The sequence below is a fragment of the Tetrao urogallus genome, assembly GCF_951394365.1.
Source record: "Tetrao urogallus genome assembly, chromosome: Z".
Classification (NCBI taxonomy): Eukaryota; Metazoa; Chordata; class Aves; order Galliformes; family Phasianidae; genus Tetrao; species Tetrao urogallus.
Genome location: NC_136816.1, coordinates 64,926,362 through 64,951,798, shown reverse-complemented (window position 1 = coordinate 64,951,798; position 25,437 = coordinate 64,926,362). Strand labels below are relative to the sequence as shown.

At 39.7% G+C, this 25,437-nt stretch overlaps 1 protein-coding gene across 1 annotated transcript in view; it reads right to left on the bottom strand.

The window, feature by feature from the left end:
• ADAMTS12 (ADAM metallopeptidase with thrombospondin type 1 motif 12) overlaps positions 1-25,437 on the bottom strand; it is a gene marked incomplete at both ends in the record, with an annotated part of 174,450 nt that overhangs the window by 148,618 nt on the left and 395 nt on the right. The window contains one exon of the mRNA XM_079548724.1: positions 20,304-20,665. Within this exon, the coding sequence (XP_079404850.1) occupies positions 20,304-20,665 (362 nt within the window). The remainder of the gene's footprint in view (positions 1-20,303; positions 20,666-25,437) is intronic.

Genomic DNA, 25,437 nt, shown 5'->3' with positions numbered 1-25,437 from the left:
CATTCAAAAACCACCATAAGTCTTAAAAACAGGCAATGCAAGGTCTATACTGTACAGAAAACACTGTACTCTCATTTCACATTCACATTTCTGACAAGAACCTGCCAAATGCTGCTTCTTGTGATTCAAAAGAAAAGAGATGAAGCTTGCAGCCAGATACCAAAATTTATTCCTTGCATCTGCAGCATCAGGGTGTCTTATATAAACTTTGCTATGAGTGAAATCAAGTGAGCCCCTCTACACCTCTACACTCTGCAAACTAGAGTTAACAATCCAGTCTGCAAACTAAAGTTTACAATCCAGAGAGGCATGGAAGTGTTACAGTGAAGATAAATGCTGTGAGATGTTCAACTGTTCCAACTTTCACTTCAACCATCTTTGAGTTCAGTCTGCTAATTCCTGCCATCAAATGGTAACGTAACAGTGAAGGATGGAAACAACAATACAACTTCTGAAGCCAGATTGTGCCATCCTTCCTTCCATTCTCCAGGCAGCACCTTGATTCCCATCAGCTACCATTATCTGACCAACTTTGGGGTGTAAGGGCAGTTGGCCAGCAAGTGAGAAATGTGGCTTCTCTTAAAGTCTTCCCAAAGTCCAGCCATGCCAAGAAACTTCTCAGCTTCTGCAATCTGGCACTGCACTAGAAAAAAAAAATGAGCATACATTCCCTTTAAGAACTTTGAAGAAGTTGAGCCAGTCAGGAGCTACTCATTACAAGCAACAAGAGCAGAATTTGTTCCTTAGCTGTGCCTGCCTTTTGCAAATATCCTTACGAGCTTTTATGGCTCAGGATGTGTTGTTTTGCTTCTGACAAACATCTCTGCTGTTCTCATACTCCAAATCCCCCTGGAGACACTATGCCAAACTGCTGCTCTACTGCTGCTTAAATAGCCCTTGTACATACTAAGTCATGTGCAAATGCAAACACTAGGCATTTTAAGCACCACTTCTAATTTGTATTTCACAGCTTTCCATTTTAAATAACTTCACAATACATTTGATCTTCTAGGGCAGTGGTTAATGAGATAGGAGAAGACATCAGAAGGGGAACACATTTCCTGGAAGATAAGAGCAGAGAGGACAACACCATAGGATCAGGCGGAGGAGCCAGCTGTGCAGTTTTGGAAGCCAGAAACCTTAAGGCTGATTTGACTGAGAACTGACTTCTGCTTGTAGAGATAGCAAAGAAAAAGTAGCAAGGGTTTCAGTGACTGTGGACACATGCTATACCTGCTCACCCTGCTGGTAACTATCACAACTCCATTTCCATCTCTGAGTTCAGCATCCCTTCTTGGCTGTAGTATGAGCAGTTCCACTCACTTTACTGACGGTGGGGGGAAATCTGGCACAGTTAATGATTAAGAACCCACTCAGTAAATCAACCAGGACTACTGTCTCTTTTCCTACTGTAACAACAGCATGAAACTACTAATGATGCATAATAGAAAATGAAGAACTGTGTTACAAGGCATTCATTAAGTTTTATACTACTGCAGAAAACAGAGATAGCGCATTTCATTCTTTGATGTTACAGCAATAGAGGAAACCAGAGATGGTCTTTGTCTCAGCCTTCTGCACAAGACAGATCTGGTAGCACTACAAGTGTATTTTCTGTGGTATTGCCCAACACTCACAGAGCAAAACAATTAGAATTACTTGTCAGCATCGTCTTCACCCCTCTCTTTTCCTAGCACAGCCCCTGGAGCACAAACTTACATTTCAAAAGAAAAAAAAAAAAAAAAAAGCAAAAGAAAAGCAGAGACTACAGAATCAGCAGTATGTATGCTGTCTGACTAAACATAATGTAAGCCATACATAACAGAATCCCAGCCAGAAAGTAAATAGTTTACTGCCAGACATACTTTCCCAGTAACTTCTTAAAGTGAAAGGTGTCCCCAAGAGCCTTTACAGCCCTGGAAAGCTCTTCAGAAAGTAATTCTCTGAACTCAAAAAGGTAATGTGACTCTTATGTTACAGAATTTACCATGCAAGTACATGATGCCCAGGCTTATCTATCTGCAACTCTAATGCATTGTGATCACATAATGAAGTGGTGTAAGAGACATCTTGTTTCAGCAATAGAAAGCAGAGAATTTGAATCCTTCATGAAACCAGCACCAAAAAGACACGCAATAATACAAAAAGCTGTAGTACAATTAAGCCTTTCGGACAGAGTCAGTGAGTTTCAGAGCATTCTGGGCAGTGCCTAGGTTTACTCTTCTCTTGCAGACAAGCAAGTATATCTCTCTGGGAGATACCAACAAAAGATGATAGGCAGTAATTCAAGCCTATTTCTTTACAACATTCAGAGGCTGTATTTAGACTAACACTCCTGCAATGTATGAGAATTCTACCCTCAAAAAGCCCACTACAACACTTCCGACACCACACAAGGGCAGCACCACCGCACTTTGTGGAAGAGAAGAAGGATGAGACTGATAGAAGGGTGCCTCAACATGCCTCCAAAACCATCTCCCTTTTGGTTTTCAGTCCAGAGAGGCCACACAAGCAGTCAGTCCCAGCAGCAAGCAGTGGTCAGAGGGAGTAACAGAAGTGAGAGCAAGCAATGAACAAAGAAGAGCTGAGCTGTACCACACACAGCACTGTATTGCAGATGACAGTCACACCCAGTGAAGCTGGCTCTGCATTACAGGATTGCATTCACAAAGCTACTTAGCATCAGTACGCCACTCAAGAAGAGAAAAAACAAAGTTATGGCAAAGATTTCTCAAGACAGATCTTAATTTAGGCATCACATATTCTAATGCACATTGCTCATGGGTACAGAACACAGTCAGTACAGTGTGACTGGACTACATGGAAAACATTAGGAGGACCTTCTTCTTGCTTGGTATTTTTGAGTAAAATTACGGACTTCTTTAGTGCTTCCTGCTTGAACAAATCAGAAACTCTCTGCATTCAGTCTAGAACACCAGTACACGCAGACACTGCCTTTATGTGGCTCTGGCCACACGCAGCAGAGTGCACCACACGACCACTGCTCCCCAGAAGCTGCACTCCACAGTGGGCATGTGTGCAATGTATTTGTACCAGCTGGAAGTATGGCAGCTCATTTCAGTATGCAACAATGAAAGAGGTTATAAAAATCTTCCTATGTCCTGTCTGGAGCTTATACTTGTCTCCCCCACTTTACTGCACCAAATGCCAACACACATACTGCCATGAGCACTGCACCCTTCACATGTCATAGCACTGAGATGATCTCTTTACCTCTGTGAGCTGGACGCTTTGGGTTTCCTGAAGCAGAGAAGCTGAGCAGAAATCTGATCAGAACAGGATAATATTTGAGCAGACCTAGAGTGATCAGACAGAGATGCTCTCATGTGAAGCCTGTTTTCAGGATGTATATCATTTTCGCTGGCTATTACCAGTGATCAGTAGAGAAACATATAATACTAGGGAACAGAATTTCCCAGATGGGAAGGCAGACAGACAGGGCTGCCTGAAAAAAGAAGTTTGAAACTTTTTGTGCTTTTTGCCAAGAATGTTTTCTGCCAGAATCAGCCATACAGAGGCTAGTGCTCTGCCAGTTGCCACAGGAGCAATGCTGTGAACCCATATCTTGCTGCCTGTGACTGAAAGTATCAGAGGATTATGCTACAAGTCTAATGGAAAGCAGAGTGCCTTTTGGTTATTTTGCTATTGTTTTAAAAGCTATAAGGTTTTGCAGTGTTCTCCTTAATTAACTATGTTCCCAAATAAAGCCACTTGCAAACAGATTCTCCTGATGCACACTGCTGCTAAGTGCTTCCTGACACAAACCCTGGAAGAACAGTTCTTGGCTCTCTCTCCTTTTGTCCTATATACAGAAACTGAGGCAGTGCAGGGTGTATAACAGATCCCAGACAACTTTATGAACTTTATGGCTGCCAAGATCTTTTCTGTAATCACCTACTTAAACAACACTCCTCTTTTTTCTTCTCTCCCACACTTTTTTTTTCTTTCTCCTTTATGTTCTTTCTTTTCTTTATCTCTTCTCTATCCTGTCTCCATTTAAACCTTGAGTTTAGCTCACATGAGGTGTCTCTTTTGGTTCAGAATATTTTGAGGTGCTGGAAAGGTGCTGGTTTTATTTATATACGTTCCATTACCCAGACTCATACCAAATGCAGTCACACTATACCTCAGAGGGTTACACTCAATTTGGCTTCCACAACCTTAAAAAATGATAAAGATGAAGCAAATGAAGATTACTTGTGAAGAATATAGGATATATATCATCAGATACCAGAGCAGCACTAACAGGATGTGTCTTGCCTTCTCAAAATCCCACCCTCATTTGTTCAAGTATGCCTAAATCATCTTCCACAGTCAAATAATTGATTTTGCTCTAACTTCAAAGCTTGTTTACTCTTTGTCTGTTGTCCAGGTCTTCCCAGGAATGTAAGCCCGTGTGTTCCAAGAGTCTGTGAATCCTCACAAAACTCTCTGCTCTGAGCACCCAAACCAATACTCTAGCCTTACTAGAAACAAAGCTCGAAAGAAAACCCTGAGTTGGCAGATCTAGCTGCCAATTCTCCATCATATAAACTAAGTTTCACATAAGAAAAGCAGGACTGACTCAGATCTATATCTCCCACCCTACCATTTCCAAGAACTGACAAATGCCGACACCAAGAAAACAGTAGAATATGATACATCCTACTCGTTCTTCCCCCCCTTTTTTCAAAGGGTGATGTCTGTTTTGTTCTAAATAAAACTTTGAACATATTTTTTCTCTATTTTTCTAATCTCTGATCAGCTTAAGATCATCTATGACATTTTGCAAGGCAATATCATGCTGGTAATAAGCTATGTTGGCATCAGATAGTGTATTAAATTCTTAGTTTATATTTCAAACCAAAGAACATTTTTTGAATGCAAATTCCTGTTATTTTTCAAATTTATGATTAAACACTCTAGGCTATGACACTTGAATTCTCCTCCTTAGAATTTCAGTTCAGACACCATCTATTTTAGAAAAACAGCATCCTAGTTAATCTCTGTACTGATGAGATCTTCCCACTTTGGGTCTTACATAAACTTCATTAATATTCTTTAATTTTGTTCCAAGACTGTTAAGAAAAATGAATAAATAAATAAAAGCAGCCCCAGAACATAGAGTTAAGAAACTCCAAAGCACAGAAACTCTTCAGAAAAAACACAGAACACTTATCCAAGAGTGAAAAATGCAACTCAATTTTGCTAACCTTGGTCTCCATAAGTAAGTGGAACACAGAGAGGGTGGTTGGTTTACATCTTAATATACCTGTCATTCAAGGAGCTTGTCGCGTGCTTTTCTTGAGAAGCGTTGCAATAATAATTTAATTGGAGCAGGCACCATATAATGCCTCATTCATGTGCATAACAAGAAAAACTATGTCAAAACCTGCTCTACCATCTTCCCTAAAGAAGAATAACCAAAATGATAGTGCTACAGAGTTGGAGATCACTTTTCTAATGAAAAGCAAAGCACTCAGAGCACTGCTACAACACAAATTTGATAGCCTTAAAAGTTCACCTGGATAAGAAGTCAGTGTGTTTGGTTCTTAATACCCTTTCAGCCCTTTTCTTGGAAGACAATAATAATTAACACAGGCAGGGGCTTTGCAGTTAGTCACAGCTAATTTGCACTCAGTTTTGTTCCCTCCTTAGATTTGGATTGCCCCTCGGAGTGATAATGGATGTTTAAGTTTTATTGCTCTCCCTGGCATCTTTTTGCCAAATTACTACTATTCTCAGACTTCTGAATGCCTCTCCAAAGCTAAGTGAAATCCATTTCCTCAGTTGATAGAGAACACTTAATTGGATAAACAAATGGCATGCTCTCCCTGTGGCTTTGCTAGCAGAAAAGAACCATACATTTCTCTGTGTGAGGAGAAACCTGTACTGCTTTAACTTATCCTTTTTCTACCTGTTGAGACTGTGATCCTACTTAGAAGAAATAACAGTAGCTTTCTCTGTGTGCTGTCACACAAGAAACATTAAATATTCCTGTCATTATTTTTCCAAATATTTGCTACCAGGCTTTATTTTAATTAAACTACGTAACAAAAGCTGTCAGAAAGTACTGAGCAACTCAAAATGGACAATTGAAAAAACTGTTGGGGAAAAAACAGTTTTCTTTCAGTTGTGCTTTATTAGGAAAATGAAGAAGAAAATGAAAATGAAAAATGAAAATATGTAGAAAACGCAGTTCAAATATTCTGTTATCATCATAAACATGGACAGGACTTAAACACAGATAAAAATCTGAGGTAAAAGAAACAAAAAAGACATCCAGAGATCACATCGCAGACAGAGTCAGGAAGACTTGGTTCTCAAAAGAAATCCTGAAATCTCATGGCAGCCAGATGCTTTTTCTCCGCTATGCACAACTCAACATTGAAGATTAGGGTTTCCAGATTATCAAAAAGATAGGCTACAACAATACTCTAGCTTGATGAAAAGCTGCTAAATTCCTCATGCTGCAGGAACACAAGAATGGCTAGACATGAATTACAGCACAGAGCCCTTCAGACACCCATGCTCTTACAGAAAGGCTATAAGAACTATGTGAGGATGAAATGACACAATCCCTGACCTCAAGATATTCTGGCAATCTTCCATAAAGGAATCAAAGACCTCATCACATACAGAGTAAACTTTTTCTCCACCAATTCCACATTTGACCTATTTTCTTTATTGCCGTACTAATTGTCTCACATTTATCCACCTTCCAAGGTCAATTTAAGTGACAGATCGTGCCTCACAGTTGGTGAGATATCATTTTTCATTGAGTAACACAGTCCCTCTATTGCAGCCTTATCTCCTCCAACCATTTCTTTTACTCTCATCCAAACTCACACCTTGAAAGAAAAATCACTGGAATACTTTATGATTCTGAAAACTTTGAAAAAGCACCCAATTTCTACACCTTTGACAAGTTTTTCTTCAAGACAATTTTTGCTTAGAACCACTTTTCCTGTCATTTTGCCAATGTTAATTTTAATTCCTTCTTTACCAGCAATCATTGCATTTTCAAGAAAAAATTTGGTTTTCTGTTCACTTATTTTTATTCTAAATCTTTATTTCCAGTAGCTTCTTTTTCCTTTTTTTTTTCACATAAGACAACAAAAATTATGAATTGTCATTTGTATTGAGCTTCCAAAAACTTATTAAACAAAGCTCCATAGCTTTTAATTATCTTATCCCTCTAGCTACCACCTTTTGAGACTTCATCATTATCAAGCACTTTCCCTTTTGAAAATTATGTGCACCCATAATAGAATGGATCTACAGAAACAAAAATCAGGCCCACAAGCTGGAGCACAACTTCACAGCTACAAACTACTGCATGTAATTCCAACAGATCTAAAGAGTTCCAGTATTAAATCTAGTACTTTATTATCTTACTTGGCACAATATAAAAATGTTTTTTAAGCTAGCAGAATGACACCTGACAGTCCACTGTGAAAAAAAGAAGCAATAACACAGCAGATTCAGAAACACAAAATTCTTACCTATTCAAGAATTATATATATATATATATACATATTTATATATATATATATATATATGAAATATATGAAATTACAATGCCTCATTAAGACAAGCACAGTTTCCTCATCCTGTTTGTTTTGTGTGCTTAACACAGCAGAAAGACTGAGAAGGGCAAATATTACATGCTTAATACCCATAAGTACAAAATATACAGATAATCTTCCTTGACATTATAGAGCCACAGATGAAAGACATAGTAGCTAGAGCACAGTGCAGGTGAAATGCAGCAACTACATGGGTAATTTTATTCTGGCAGCTGCTACAATATGCCATACTGCAGAGCTGGCAAGGCAGAAGGGGAAGCAAACATTTCGGTGATGCTACAATGAACAGTTTTCTTTCATTCATGTTTTCCTCCTTTATATATGACACTTCAGTACAAAGCCACTGACCACAACGTGAAGCCACTATCACTTTAATTGCAGTGATAAAGAGGCACTACTACAATAGATCTCCTCTAGGCATCAGTGGACAGGATTCACTGTGAGCATTCTTGAGTCAAGTTTGGAGCTCTTCCAAGATGTTGTATTTTCCCTTTCCTGAAGGAACAACACACCAGAAACCTGCACATCCCACAGATATCCAAATGCTGTCCTCTGTGAGGCAAAGTGCTGGGATTCATTGGTTTTATTCTACATTCTTCTTCACTTTATACCATACCCCAGTTAGTCTGGCAGCCACCTGCCATCACATTGCACTCCTTCAGACGTGCTTCTTTTTTGTGTCAATTGGCATACAGAAAAGGCATACAAAAAAAAAAAAAAAAATCACGTTATGAAAAAAATGCAGTCCTCTCATGCACTGCAAGAGTCAGGCATGTCATGTCTGCAGGTGCTTGCTCAACCCTCGGGCTCTCATACACATTCCTCACCTGCTTTTTCCATACCCAACTTAATGTCATTATTCGAAAACTTACAGCCTCATATTGCACTCATGTCCTGCACAAAAAACTACTGGGCTCCCCAGTACAAAAAAGACAGGGATCTCTTGGAAAGAGTCCAGTGGAGGGCCACAAAGATGGTGAAGGGCCTGGAGCATCTCTCCTATGAAGAAAGGCTGAGTGAACTGGGTCTGTTCAGCCTGGAGAAAAGAAGACTGAGAGGGGACCTGATCCAGGTCTATAAATATCTGAGGTGTGGGGGGCAGAATGGCGAGGCCAGACTGTTTTCAGTGGTGAGTGGAGACAGGACAAGGGGAAACGGACGGAAACTGCAGCATAGGAAGTTCCGCACAAACATGCGCAAGAACTTCTTTACAGTGAGGTGACGGAGCACTGGAACAGGCTGCCCAGGGAGGTGGTGGAGTCTCCTTCTCTGGAGATGTTCAAGACCTGCCTGGATGCCTACCTGTGCGACCTGCTGTAGGGAACCTGCTTTGGCAGGGGGGTTGGACACGATGATCTCTGGAGCTCCCTTCCAACCCCTACAATTCTGTGATTCTGTGAAAAGGCTCCACACTATGACATAAGACACAAAGGAGCAGTGAAGGACATTTTATACCCGCCAAGCATTTTTATCAAAGTTCTTCCTTCATTTAACTGCCTGCATTTGAGAGAGTTGTGCAGAGTCAGAGCAGTCACAGTACTGAGATTACTGCGGAGTTAACAGCACCAAACTGAATTTAAATTTAAATGTTTTTAAGTCTGCAGCTTCCACAGATGCTACTACTATTAATATCTCAAGACACAGTCCCTCCAGTACCTGGGCAGCACAGCAAAAATACTGCCTTTCAGCACTGCTTACTAGAGTGTCTAAGGCAGCTATGATGTACGATTGACAAGTTTCTGGTGTATTAAAATATGTCATTACCAGCAAGTGACAATTCCGAAAAGAATCGCCTACGTAAGTTTTCTTTTTGAAGGACCTGAGGGGAAAGCAAAAAGGTAAAAATTTTTGGAACTACACACGCAATTGTACAAACCGTAAGCAATAGTGTAACACTCAAAACATCAAAGATCTCAGACACCTTTGCTTGGGACCACTGCAATATAATTTGTTCTTCCACACTGGATATAGAAATAAGGAGGATTTTCTGTATTTCCATGATAGAAATACAGCTCAAAGAGAATTCTTTTAATTTGTCTGCCTTCACATCCGGCCCAAAAGTAACAAGCACCCATTCAGGGATTGATTAATGAAGGTTATGAGTTGAGAACAACAATTTGTTGTTATATTTCTGAATTCCAAGTACTTTAAAGCTGTGGATATTTTCTGTCAGTTCCCACCCATTCTCCTCCAAAAAAGAAAAAAAAAAAAAAAAAAAAAAGTGCAGATTGAGATAATCTAAAAGAATATGACGAACAAGCTGCAAGCTGGGAGAATTTTCCAAAACTTTTCATAAGTCCAAAACATAGTGGGTTTGTTAGCTTTTATTTAGGAAGGTATCCAAAACCACATACCAGGAGACAAAATCCTAAATAAGAATTTAATTTTAGGTGTAACTGAATTTTCATTTGAAGTTATATGATGTGGGAAAAGCAGCATGGGGAAAAAAAGCAGAGTTCAGTGACAAACCTCTGCAAATTATGTGTAGTTATCTGAAGTTACTAGAAGTGTTCACTGATAGTCTAATTTTTGGTAGAGACTTCTCTCAAATAGTGTCCATGAACTGCAATGTAACAGTTCAGTAACAGTTAAAAACTACCTCCAATATTACTTCTGCTTCACAAATCCTCCTAGTGAGTTCTTATAGTAATACAAATTATTTATATTTCCTCTTGCAAATGTAGAAGCATGTTAATTTCTAACAAAGAATTTGCTGCAAGAGGAAAATAAATTACTTAGAAATTGTTTTTTCCAAAAGCAAACAAGCTTTGTCCCCTAATACCTAATCCACTACTCGCTTGATCTGATCTAATCATAAAGACAGTGGACCTGGCTAGATCTTGATTCATTTCTTTAATAAACTCAAACTCAGAGAATATTTGGGGGAATAGAAAATGAAGGCATAAACCACAGGTAACAAGAATGAAGAAAAATATCTGCTTGTACTATTAAGTTACATTAAGCTCCAGAGCTATGGACATGTAATGATGTTGCAAAGGAACCAAAAGTAGATCTCCTTCTTCATGGCAACTTTCCTTGCATTTACATTTTGGATTAAAAATTAGAGTCTGTTACACAGGATCTAATATAGTTCTATCATGCCTTTCCTTTGCATTTTACTGTCTCCTGTGATAGTGAACTGCCGACTGGAAAGAAATCTGTAACAAAACCTCTGACAAGTTGAGCTCAGAAACACGATCTATGCAAAGACAAGCAACAACTCACATTTTAATCTCCAAATACTCCTGTAGCTACAGATAACAAGTTGCAGACATAGCTGCCCAGGAGGTGGTGAGCATTCATGACAATTCACCAAGAAGGCAAAGCACAAAGGTACGAATTCACTATAGACTGATGAAAAGTGGTACATTACGGCATGGCAAAGGGGTAAAGGCAGCAGAGAAACAATCTCATCTGTGCATCTTAAGAAATGGGCTCTGACTTGCCTGCTGCTCTGGAGAAACAGGAACCCAAGCTGACATCTTCATAGCAAAAGCTGCTTGTATACAGCAGCTTGACAGCTACCAAAATAGAAGTATTGGGTGTTCAGAATCACCTGAAAACAAAAGGGTTATACAAAATATACTGTGCCACTGAATAAAACCATCAAAGCCATTGTAATCGTTTGATCGTTCATTCTGTCCCCTAAAACAGTAATTTCAGAAGGCATTAAAAGGAAGCTGACAGAAAGCTTGGTAAAAACAAAAGAAGTTATATCTTTTATACCATTTTAAATGTGCAGGGGAGTCCAAGAAAGTACCTGAAAGATGAATCTTTTAGGAGATTCATGAATGAAAACATGCAAGAAATATATCAAGAAGTCTGATAAAAGCTGAAAACAGAAGCAAAGATGAACATAATGGAAATGTCCCACTACTCTCATCTTACTCTTCCCCAGATATTTACTTGCAAACATTGTTAGATAGAGGGTGAAACAGACCTTTTTTTTTGCCCTACCAACAGCCTCCGTGCTTTTGCTTTTAGCAGATTTGGTCCATGATGGTTCTAGACAAGGAAATGAGTCAAATCCATAAATATTGCATCAAATTAAACAGATAATTGAGCTCTAATCAAGCAGTATATGTATATATTTAAAATATGAATACATATGTACTTATTTGCATAAGCATACAGCAGATTTAGGTCTACTGTTAGCATTTACAGGCATCCAGAAGCCTAAGCAGTTTCACCAGGAACATTCTGCTTGCCAGCAGAGCAACTTGGAAAACAACTGAATGTATTTAAACATAGCCACTGCTTTGACAACACGACCAGATTAGTATTATTATTATTACTTAATTAGTTATTTTTGAACTTGCAATTTCAGATCAGTCTCTAACCAGAGCATGGTAGGGAGCCAGCGTATACATAAAGCACATAATTATCCCATCCTAAATTAGTGACTACTTGAAATCTGTTTCAATTTAAAAATGGGTTGGGAAAGTCCTCAGCTGCTAGAGAAACCCAGTATATTTGGGCATGACTCAATAATAACCAATACATAGAACAGCACAGAAGTCTTCCTAATGCAAAAGCACGAGACAGAGCTACATACACATTTATGTGTGCATCTGATGTATATATATATAATAAACCTTATATACATATAATAGCCCACTGTTACTGACCCACCTCAGGGCCTGCAGCTGCTCATCTCCAGCAGACAAACTGAGGCAGCAGGGCCTGCTCTCCAGAAGAAGCCATGCTCATGGAGCTGCAACACAGTCATTTATCCTCTAAATGCTAGCAGTGGAGACAATGTATTTTGCTCTGTTGTTTATAATTCCTATGGCTGTTTACCACCTAACTTACTGCCACTGTTTATCTGCTCAGAACAGGAGCAAGACAAACTTCTCATGGTACTTTTGTTTTTCTTTTGAACAGCTAGGAAAAAAAAGGGCATACAATTGGTGAGATTTGTCCTTATTAATGTCACATTAAATGCATCACTGGGCATGTAGGAAAGCATGAGTTCCTCCCCTTATGCTCATCATCAGTGATTACATACAATGCATAAGCTATGATGGGCAGCAGGTACAGCACATTGTTCATATGGCAACCGAGGAAAACAACTCTGTTAATCTGCAAGCTTCCTTTCAGCATCATGAAAATGGATTAAGAAAAAATTATACAGACAGCAGAACAATCAAAACCTGGTTTCTCCACAGATTTGCTTCCCACATGCTCCAGTTCCCTTCTTAAAGCTTTTTTTAATAGTCTCTCTTGAATCGCCTCTTCCAGCCCTCCTCACTTTCAGTTGGGCCACAGGTAGCACTGTGCCATCCTCAGCAGCAAGTTATAGTTCTGCTGAGTCATTGGTCAACCATTGTATGTTTATCAGTCATTTCATTTATCAAAAGATCCCATCTGTACCAGCAAAATTTGTGAGAACTTAATATCTGATTCCTCTACTTCTCTTACAGATCAGTCTGTTTGGCCAGAAAACTTGCAAAGATACTAAAATAGAGAACAGATAATCTTACAAACCTCATAGCATTACAAAATCAAGTAGAAAAAGGCATTAAGCGTATTTTTTACTGCTAGGTTACGAACCTGTAGTCTAAAGTCACACACCGACAGCTTCCCCTAAGTGAATTATAAGCTTTTTATTAGGAACACCACACATGAAATCATGAGTGGAGATTTTCAGGGGGGAAAAAAAATCAACAAAATACATGAAACCACACAAATACACACACAGACAATTCATTAGATAGACTCACGGAAACCAGAAGCGTGATTGGAAAGCACAGTTTCATAATGATATTCTAGATCATGTAGCTAGTAGCCACAGAGTTAAAAATAACAGAATAAGATTTCTTAAAACTGCACAATAAATAACTTTTTTTCTGAAAATACAGAAGAAAGACATCTTGGAGGAGCAAGGCAGTCTAATCCTGGGCACTCCATTCAAACCTGTTACTAGCAACTAATTTGTGCTTTAACTTAGCCAGTCAATGACAGATTCACTGATAGGTAACAACACTGTAAAAGCAGCAGCCAAACACAGTTTCCAGGGCAGCAACTTCACATTGGTCGAAGGTGACAAGGCCAGGACCAGGAGCCACCGACACAGCTGGATTCTCATGTATTGAGATCACGGATGAGATTCATTTGACCTGTCAATTAGAGTATTTTTGCAGACAAAAGAGTGGGGGGAAGGGAGCTGGCAGATGGATGAAGTTGGATTTCACACACAAAGAAAGGGGATGATGTTGAAGTACTGAAGTAAACGCTATTGCAAATTTGAATGATTTATCTGTTTAACAAAAAGAAAGCACCACCCACAACATACCCTACTTCTGAATGTTTCTCATAGGAAAATTTAAAAACAAAACAAAAAACAACCCACAACACAACCCCAAGCAAGGAGAATATCCAGATATTATTACATACAAAAGGGTGGAAAACAAAGCATGACATAGGACAGATGCCCAGGGAATACTGGATTTCCTGTGTGACTTTTTTCCACATTCCATTTCCAGAATGCTTCATACTATTGCCCAAATAAGAAATGTGCAATAGATATTAAAGAGAGTTGGGAGTTACCGAGTAGGTTTTTCCCTCTTTACACATGGCAAAATAAGCCAAGTTGCAACATTCAGACTTCACAAACTTCATTATATCTGGGCATGGAGAAATCCCCATCCCCTAGGGAAAAAAAGGTAGGCAGATCACTTTCATGCCTGGCACTCTCCAGACTGCTCATTCATACTTTTTAGCTCCAGTGTGTGGGCAAAAGAGGATGCTGCAGAGATTTCACTGACATCTAAATAAAGAGGTATAGCTAGCGAATAGGTCACCTGCCACACTTCTCACCACAAGCACCATTCACCAAATACTATAAGGCTGGAGAACAGCAAAGAAAGAAGTGACAGATGCCCTTAAAGCAAGAGGAATGAGAGAAAGGGAAGAGACCCCTGGAAAAATATTTGTGTACTTATCTTGAAGGACATGGAGATTGGAATGGAGCTTCCTTGTTGAGGTAGCACAGCAGTAATATGCTTCAATTCATTACCATCAGCACCTCCTAAGATAGGAACCATCAAAACTCCATGTTTTTTCGAATATGGGGGTGTTATGGGGCTGTATAGTTGCATGTGACGGAACAGTGCTGAATCAAAATTCATATGTTCATAAGAGTAACTTAAGAAAAAACGAAATGTGATCTTTCCAGAAGTGTACATCTGTACTGCCAAAAATCTATCCACTTGTGATGATCAAAATCCACTTGCTCTTCAAGAGAAACAGTTTTATTGGCCACAAGTATACTACAGTGGAATAGAAAGATATTGCCATTTTTCTGGGCTAAAGAAGCAAAATTTGCCCAACAGGAGTTTTGCAAGGCTGTAGAGCTACCCTTAGTAAGTTAACAAGCACATTCTTCCCAATGAACAAGCCTCACAAACTGAAAGATGTAGAGGTGGTTAGAAGCTTAGTGATGTATTTTGTCTATTACTTTAAGACAAAATATTATTAAAGTGTTCTAGGGATTTCTTTACTTCCTAATCTTTTCTAAGGAAAACACTACCTTCGCAAAATCTGTCAACCAGGTGCAAGCTTTCTACATCCACAAGAGTGGGAAAGTCTAGAATAGTGGTATCAAACTAATCTTGCACAACACACTATCAGTGCAATGCTGTTACAGTATCTGCTCAGGACAGTTCAACGTGGGGCAAAGATGATACTCTGAAGATCAACATGGAAAAGGTATCTCACACTAAGTAGAAAAACTGCCTGGGATATAGGGGAAAGTGATCACGCTGCATTTCTCAAAATTGAAGCAAGACTGAAAGAGAAAATGATACTGATGAATGGAGATTAAGAAGTAAGGTGACACTCCGTAAGTGCTAGATTTTGTTTTCAGGTCTCATATATGGCGCTATGCCACAATAAGAACAGTTTCACATGAGCAGAACTCAACACAGCTCTGCTTTTCAATGAAAAGCTTGCTGCAAGCATCTGGGCATGCACCAGTCTGCAGAGAGAGGACCTGCTTGGCAGCTCCCACCAGCTTCCATATAAAGAAAAGCTGTCATACAGCCATCAAGAAGAGATAACAGGTGACTGTCCTGTCTGTGGCTGGGCACAGAAGGAAGAACTGAGCTGGAGAAAATCTTAAAATTCCTGAGCACAAGCAGCAGACTTGACCTAATTCTGTACAGCCAAGAGATCTGGTTTGCTTGCTCACCACTGCCAAGGAAAAGCTGTGTACTGATTTGGAGGAGGCAGGAGGAGGAATAAACAAGCAAACAGTACTTCGTGACTTTGTACAGCATTGCTGTTGCCTGGGCAGCAAACAGCAGCAGCACTTCTGGTAAACAATCACGTCCATCAGGACAGAGGCAACCTGCTGACCTACTCAATGTCACGCAAGGCCCAAGAGTTTACCAGGTACAAGGTACAGACCATTTTTAATTTCCATGCTAATGTTCTTCTACTGCTCTTCCATTTCCATGATAATGTTTAAAGAGTCTTTGAAGATTAAAACATCACCAGATGTCCAACAGCAACTGTCTGCTGACAATAATGGTCAAGGAAACAAAGCCTTTATGATGCTGTCAACTAAAAATCCTATAAACAGTGACTGAGATATTGATGAATAAAAGAGGGCCTTGTTCCTAATGAAGAGGATAGATTACCAGAGAAAAATTAACTGCCCTATAGGACTCAGTGCATGAACTCAGGATTCATTCACTCTATTTCTGAGCTTTGTTCCCTCCCATTCCCAGTAAGAGGCTAGGCTCACACAAACCTGAACTGCTACACAAGGAATAACACACAATTGAGAATTAAGGCATTAGTGTTGGGAAAAATTCATTGTGATGTTTTGCTGAAAGGCATCATGAAAACACAGCATTATTAGAAGTGTGTCCTATATGGCATGCCAAGACTTGTCCAAATGTTATTTCTACAGTGGGACAAGAACAGAAACGTTTCCTCCCTTTACTTTCTCTTTGCCAACTTTCCCGTACCAAAGAGATTTCGTATCTGCTCTCCTCCCACGTGCCACAAGTATGATGATTCCCAAGCCAAAAAGCACCATATTGACTGATATCAGGAGCAAAGGCTTTCCCCATGTTTTGAAAACATTGCTTCTCTTTCTCAATCATTAGTTTACAGAGTCATAGAACAGCTTGGGTTGAAAGGGACCTCCAAGATCACCGAGCTCCAATGCCCCTGTCATGGGCAGGATTGCCATTCACTAGATCAGAAGGCCCAGACCCCATCAAGTCCAGCCTTGAATGTTTCCAAAGAGGGGCAACCACAACTTCTCTGGGCAGCCTGTGCCAGTGTCTTACCAGCCTTTGAGTGAAAAATTACTTCCTAACATCTATCCTAAACCTCACCTCTTTCATTTTAATTCCATCCCCCCTTGTCCTATCACTACCTGTGTAAAAATCGGGTCCCTATCCTGCTTGTAAGATTCTTTCATGTATGGGAAGATATCAATGAGGTCTCCCTGGTGACTTCTCCAAGCGAAACAATCCCAGCTCCCACAGCTTTTCATCACAGGAGAGGTGCTCCAGCCCTCTGATCATATTAGTGGCCCTCCTTAGACCCACTATAAAAGCTCTGCATCTTTCTTGCACTGGGGACTCCAGGCCTGGACATAGTACTCCAGATGGGGCCTCATACTTGTTAATGCGACTTAGAAGCTCCAATGAAAACTCCAGTTGTTCAGTCCATTTACATGGTTTATTCAAGAGAAAATTTGATTATGATATATGTTACAAATAAGAGTTATATAATCATTGTATGAGTGATGCTCATAACAGCACAGCCTTGGAAATAATAGTATATATCAAAGTAAAAGCAAAAGGGAGGTAGAAAACAGAAATCAGTTTTCTGTGGTGAGCTGAGGTGCTGAATCTGAGCCTGATCCTACCCATGAATGGTACTGGATACCCACAGCAGTTATTGCTGCCTAATCACACTCTGGGAAGCAGCTATCTTCCAACCACACTGTTTTGTCATCTTGTCCTTCTTCACATCTCAGCACTGGAGACACTTATCAACTTGTCCAATGTAATATTATTCTTACCAAGTTGTTTCAGAATTCCTACAGTAAATAAGCTTACCATTTCTCCTCAAGGGATAGTTTTCTAGTTTCTCAAGCAATGTTTAACCATACTATGGTGTTTATCTATTGTCAGTTCTCCCTCCCTCATAAGAATAAACAGAAAATGTATTTTTAGTGGAAAAACACAGTATCTCCTAGTTAGGAGAAGAAAAAACAAAGGGAAAAAGAAAAAAAAGCAGAAATAGATATGGTGCTGAAGAGCAAAATCTAGGAGCTCTAGGACAGAAAAAAATTATCCATTAGCTCATGAGGAAGAAGGGCATCACAAACAGCTCAGAAATCTCAGGTTTTCATCCTGAAAATGAAATTGTACTTCTGTTAATGGTTCCTGGGCTGTTTGGGCTCGGTTCTGAGACTAATGGGGCAGGGGTACCCATGGACTCATTCCCCAGTAAAGAGGGAAGTGGAAAGGAGAGAAAGGGAACGGAGATGGACCTCAAACAAGACAGTGGCAACAATCTGAGGAGGAAAGTTAATTTATTAATTACTACATTGGAATGCAAGGTAACACAATATAATAAAATGGAATTGGAGCTAATAAATCAAATAAAATGAGCGAGTGCCAAAAACCAAAGGCCTTACTTTAATGCTGAAGCGAGATGGCTAGGGAGCAAATACACTGCAGAGATGAGCAGCAAAAGGGGAAAAAAAGGGGGGGGAAGAAAGAGGGGAAGAGGCATGCCTTGTGATTTGCAAACAGTTTTATCTTTCCCTCTGAACAGAAACGGAAATGAAAAGTGATCTGGAGAATTGGAGCATTAACTCTTTAACTCCCAGTCTACTACATGCTGCTATGATGCGGAATATCTGTAACAGTAATCATAAAACCATGACAATTTCTCAATGCTGATAAAAAAGGATTAGTATGTTTTCATGTGATGTAGTCTCTTATGAAGAATCAGGGAAAGACAAGAAAAACTACATTCCTCTGCTTGTGGTGCTTGCGGGTATTAAGAGATTCAGACCCAAATCCTACTGAAACTTCTTCAGAATAGAGATTTTCAAACTTCATAAATCACCCCATCAAAGCTATAGTGGTTTTCCCCTAAGGCCACTTGCAATCTGAATTAATTTATGATTCTGTGTCTTCAAAGTTTTAGTTTTGAAAAAAAAAAAAAAAAAGAGACTGTTTTTTGGATAAGGTGCTTTGTCAAAAATCCCCTGGCCTGTCTACTAGCCAACTGCTTTGAAAAACCTCAAATCAAAGCAAACCTCAAAAAAGTTTGTAACTGCAACCATATCAGGCTGACTTTATGATTTAATTAAAGAAATTATTCTCTAAATCCTTGCTGTGGATAAAATACTTCAGAAGGCATAATGAAGTTCTACTGTTTCATTTTCAAATTTTCATTCTAACGATGACTAACCAAGATGTTTCAGCAAAGCACGTGACAAATTAATCAAGGAAACTAATCTTATCTTCATACCATCTTTACCTTAGAGACCCTTCAACCATAAGGAGATTCAGAGGGGTTTTCATAAATTGATCCCCACTGGAAAAATTTCCAAGGAGATTCCTGATCTCCATTCCTGCTGGGACTGACCAAGTAATAGTCCAACAGAAAGGAATTCACTTGGATACTAATAGGTTGGCAAGGAACAGATATACTTTACAGACTCCTTGCTGAGGAATTCAGGCTTAAGTGTGAATCACCATTCCTTAGCCTGTTGCAGGCCAAGATGCATTGGTCAAGAGGGGTCAATGTGCTGCTCTATCCACTTTAAACTACTGTCAATTATCACACTAGGATCAAGGCTTTAAAGCACATGCAGGCTGCACATACTGCCTGTATACTCCACTCTGCTTGCATATTCTAAGAGCCCTTTGCATTTTACCTCTCACACTCTATGTGCCATTTTAAAGAGCTCCCTAAAATATCACCTTATTCATATCCAGGCACTTTGTCTCCTATTCCCCTCCACAAGATACATACAGCCTCTTTCTCTTGAACTAGAAACCTTAGCTACAGTACTGATAAAAAACAAAGCACAACAAAATCAAGGATTCCACTTCCTTATCTCACTTTGATCCACAGCTTACTGAGAAATAAAAAAGCTTCAAGCTCTAGACTTGGAAGTATTCCTTTGAATGAAGGATGCCTATGTTTGATTCAGGTTTGAATTTAAAGCCCTGGCTAAGGTTTCATCTAACCAAACATTTATTTTTGAAGTTATAATACAGCTCTTCCATCTATCCCAGCTACCACCTGCTGATTCAGTTTGTAAAGAAATTCTGGTGCACTTGAGCTACAGTCCTTTTGGAAGAATAGCATTCCAGGTGCACAGCAAAGGCACTTCAACTACTAACAGGCTCAAAACAATGAGTAGTGGAAAAACAAATAATAGCTAAAAAGCTTCAAATAATAGCAAAAATTTCAAAGCACTGGAGGAAAAAAAAACAGTAAAAGTAAAGTTTTCATAGTAAACCCCAAGGGTCCTCAGCTTTAGCTTGTGACCTCCTGTTTCTCTTTTTCAGGAATTGCACTCAAAACACTGAATTGACTCTTCTAGAGAATTGTGTCACTAAAGTTTTGGATAGGTTCATCCAGTTTTTAAGTTCACACACATTCATAAATGCTCCACTTAGTTCCAGTGACACCAGAATTAGCCCAGAACCCCACATCACTTACCAAGCCATTGCAAGTGCTGATTGCTGCTGTTCCACTCCCTGAACCTGCTTGCAATACTGTGCCAATAAAGTGGCAAGGAACTCCTGAGTGCATTGCAATCTTCGCACGACTGTGGTTGCCATGTCTCCTCTCTACTACGTAGTTGTGGGAAAGAAATCCCATGTGGATAGTCAAGTTGAAAAACAGATCCTTCTCCTTGTGGTTAATTTTATAATATATTGCATTCTCTTTTTTGTCGATATCTCTCTTCTTTCTTGTGTTTGAGATGTGATGGTGTAAATTAAAAGAAACAAAATGCCCATTTGCATCTACTCTTGCTGGATCTACCACTTCGTATTCTTGCAGTGTCTTGATAAATTGCCCTGAAATGAATGTGAAAAAACAAAGAAGCAAAATCGGTAAATGCAATCCTGTTCAGAGATCACGTGGTTTAAAGAAAAACTCAAGAGTGACAGCGGTCCACCATGCCATACTGCACAAGAGCTGACACTCTGTATCTTGCATACCCATCACAAAAGGCTCTGATCAAGGAGATGGTGTCCACACATTCAGAAACCTGTCCACCTTAAGTAGGAGCCTTATAAAGCCTTATAAATTAGGAAAAATAAAAGAAAACGCTACTAAGTGGTTTTATGGACTACAGGAACAGCAAGAACATCAGTAGCCTCAGCCTTGGCAGATGCTGCAGCAGAAGAAGGAATTTTAAAGGATTTGAAGGAGAATGAAGTAACTATGCAGTTTTGCATGAGGATTGCCAACCACGATAAGACTGGATAAGACAGCTTATCAGGATCCAGAAGAAGAAATCAGGAACCAGCAGAGAAAAACATCACTGGCTTTCTTGTCCCTTGCTACGATACAGTACAGCTGTTTCTGACTTCTTGCTGTGGTGTTTTGTTTGTTTTTTTTAATTAGTTTAAACCTTAAAAGTCCCAAGCAAATAATAAAACTATGTAAATTGTAATCATAAGAACTCGTAAACTAAAAGAAGGATCTTCAGCTGGCATAACTGACTTCAGCCCAAGAAATCACAGGCTGAACATCAAAAAGAAATTGTGAGGATGCACATTACTTCAATTCCTCCTTTCTCAATCACTCATTCACAAAGTGAATCTCATTTATTAAACCAATTAACAAAATTACAAAATTTACAAAAATTACATTTTTTTTACAAATTACAAAAATTACATTAAACCAATTATTAATTAATTAACCATATTAAAATTACAAAAATTACATTAAACCAATTAACAAAATAATTAACCTGCTTCATAAATTTCCAGAGCCGCATATTCCTCCCTAGGACTGCTAAGATAACACTTCTAGATACACTTCTCTTTCCACTGACTACACTTTCAAAGCTTCATAGGCTAAATCATGCCTAGACAAATTGCTGTCTGGATTCATTGCCTTTGGAAAGGAAGATATCTCCTTCATCCCCACTAGCTGCAGCTGGGACATGACTGCTCATATTTCCTTAGGCCATGTGCACTCAAGACACATGCACTGAAATACTCCCAATTGAAAACCGAAACATACATGCATACACACAGACAAAATGAAAAATACACACCAGACTTCTCAGCACATACATAAAACTATGAGGGCAATATGTCTTTACTCAGTAGCATCTTCTATTTCAGAAACAAGCTCATCGCTCTTCTACACAATAGACAATATATTTTTTTTAGTGCAAGTCATACCAGCAGCCTACAGGAACTTTGTGCCTTGCAAGGAAAACCACAGCAGTGGGCTCTTAATCTTCATAGCTGCAGGTATCACAAATGGGGAGACTCATTCCAATAACAAATTCTGAGAGATGCTTCCTGCCCTTTTCTGCATCAGCGCTGTGGGAAATGAGAGGCTGAAAACTCAACCCACACACTCCTATCCAGAGTTTACACAGCCTGTTGACAGCAAAGCAAGTGTCTGCTGCTTGGCAATTTAGCAGCTGAAACTATCCTGGGGTCCCCCTCCCTTCATGACAGTCCAGTGCAATGGAAGAATGGGCACCAGGAAAAGAGAAGAAACCCCAAAACACACCTTGCCTGCAGAAGATGTTACAAAATTCCTGTGTATTTTCCTCCATGCCTTACACTGTGCAATCAAAGGCAGGGTGAATAGAGTATCCTGGAAGATCAAGCTCCCATTTGCCTGCTTTTCAGCCCAATTCATGGAATGATGACTTGACCTTAATTTGTTGTGGCTCAACTGTTAAGCTCCATTCAAGACCAAAGACTTGCAGTTTTGGACTTTGTTTAAGTGTTTAATGAAGTTTCTTATTTCATTGCTATAGAAATTACTGTGCAGATGCTAGGGCAATTTAGACATTGTCAGAAAAACTAGAAATAATGCTTAAGCATCTGTTGCCAACAAGGTTATCAAAGCAGAGAAGTCTAACTTCTTTCATCCACTCTTTCAATACTCATCTCCGAATGTTAGTCACTGGAGAGTGAAATTATGCTGAAATAATATTATACAATAATATAACCACAGAAATGAATTATTTAAAAGTCTGCAAAAGACCATAGGGAATAAGATTACAACACAATAAAGCTTAACAAGATGAGGCGAAAGGTATTTCTGCAAGTAATCATTATCAATGTTAGCAAAGGCAAACCTATCAATATTAGAACAACTTACTAAGCTCCATGCTGAGGCAAACCACTCAAACTCTCTAGCTGGAGACAAGTCTTAAACAAAGATAGGAGACACAATTTTGATAATGCCTTTCTGCTCTTCTGGGAAAGAATAACAATGAAAAGGAAGCAGCAACTGAGAGAATAACTTCACACATGCAGTCCTCACCTCAGTAGAATAAGGGCTGTAATTCTTCAACGCTGACTTCCTGAAACTTCCTTCTCAATTAAAGCATTATGGGCTCCCACAAAACCTACTGCCAGCAAACATGAACAGAGGGAAATTATCCCAGGACCACAGATGAGCCTCACGGCTGGCATGCCTTCCTTGCCCTCCAGAGAAGTCTGTCCCACCAAGTAGCCCGCTCAGGATCTGCAGGCCAGGAAATGGAAGATCTCCATTTAGGCTTAGGTAGCACCAGTGTGGAGAACATTTTGTATTCCCACAATTGCCATTTGGGCATGCTGGCTGGCATCATTGCCCTAAGCAGTACCACAGCATCACATTAAGCAGGTCATACATGTTCAATCAGCTCTTTGCCTTGATACCACAGTGCATGCAAGGGTCATTTCAGATAGAGAAACTAACCAGCCCCAGGCCCATTGGGCTTGCATAAGAAAACTAAGAATTGATTAAATCATTTGTGGAACCCTCCCTACAGACCCTGCAATTTCTGTGACTTGAAAAACATCTGACAGTACTTAAAACTACTGCTGTCCATTCTACTCCTGTGTGGATTCAAACTCGCAACATGTGGCAGAGTACTGCCTATATTAAGAACTGCTGTACAGAGAGCAGATAAACAGGGGAAGAAAAAAAAAAAAACAGTCACTGTCTGTCACATGGGACAGAAAATGTACGATTTATTTTAGGGGGAAAATACGTTCTTCTGAAAACATTCCTTTAAAATGTGACACATCATCACTTGCATTGACTCATCTTCATCTCTGTAGCCCATCTGCATCTGCCCCTCAAACCATCTGATCCCCTGGGATAGGAAATAATGTTGCTCATCTCTGGCAGGAGACTCCCTGAGCCAGAGAAAGGCTGTGCACGCAGGAAATACCCCTCCTACGAAAAGACCCATCCTGGAGAACAGCCATCCAGGGAGCCCTTGGTCACGTAGCAACATTAATTGTCTGATCAGTCACACCATGGATGCCAAGTGAAAATACACATCTAACAGCTATGCTGTTTCAGTCCTAGATGTCGCACGCTTCACTCTTACCTCCATCTGCACTCTGTCTTCCTCAGGAAAAGAATAATATTTTGAACTGTCCCTTTATGCAGAGTTTATTAAATTTTAGCATTCAATGCCTATAAGTGAAGATAATTCTATATCCATTTCTAAATATCTGGGAAATAAACAGCTGCCAAGTGCAAATGGAGCTACCCCTGTCTTTCCTGAGGGACAGAAATGATTGTATTCAATCAGTGTAAGTGAATTCAACAGAAACTAACTTCAGGATAACTGTTGCTCACTTTCCAAAAAGTTTATTTAACAACCATTTCCTTCCAACATCTCTGAGGGACACAGAAGACCTTCTCCGTGCTCACACTCGTCTGCTGACAGCACCACAGGTGTTGATTTGATCAGGGGGACTTTCAGAAAACAAAATTTTCTCCTACTCTTTCAAGATTTTGATGACTTGGCAGAGTTTTCCAGCTAATGACTTTCCTCTTCTCTCAGCTCTCCTTAAACTGGAAACAGTACAGAATTCCTAAGTTATGCTACCCTAGATGTCCAGCAGCTGTAAATGGATATGGTAAAGTTAAGCCACCTGTGGAAATCAGGCCAGGGTAGCGTTCAGCAAGAGGCTTCTCTAGTACACAAATGCTCAGCCTTAACCTACTGTCCTCAGTGCATAAAGAACCATAGAATCATTAAGGCTGGAAAGACAGGTAGTATCACGAAGTCCAATGACCAGCTCATCACCAGAACACCCTCTAAACCACGTCCCCAAATGCCACATAGTTTTTGAACACACCCAGGGATGGTGAGACCATCACCTCCCTGGGCAGCCTGTTCCAAGGCAAAGTATTTCCTAACATCCAATCTAAACCCCCCTGCCCTCCCCCTTCCCCCCTACTGGCACAACATGAGCCCATAACCTCTCATCCTGAACAAGACTTAGGTTGAAGGAGTTGGTACCTGGTGAGCTGCGGGTGCAGGATACTTGTATTCGGCCATTCAGCCTCTGATGATAAGGCTTACTCTGCAAATGTATGGGATTAATACTTGGTTGCTTTTTTTTTTTTTTTTTCCCCATCTGGAGGAGCAAAACTTCTGTAAATTGTCCTAACAAAGCCAGGCTATATCCTATTAACACCAATCCAAGCTGCTGCAGTACAGAAGTGATAAAAATAATCAGAAATCTCTTTCAGTTTAGTAGTAAGAGATGACACTGTTAATTAGGAGATGATTCCTAACGAGGAACATGAGCAAAACATGGGATGCAGCAATGTCTTTATCTACATAGCACAACTCAATGAC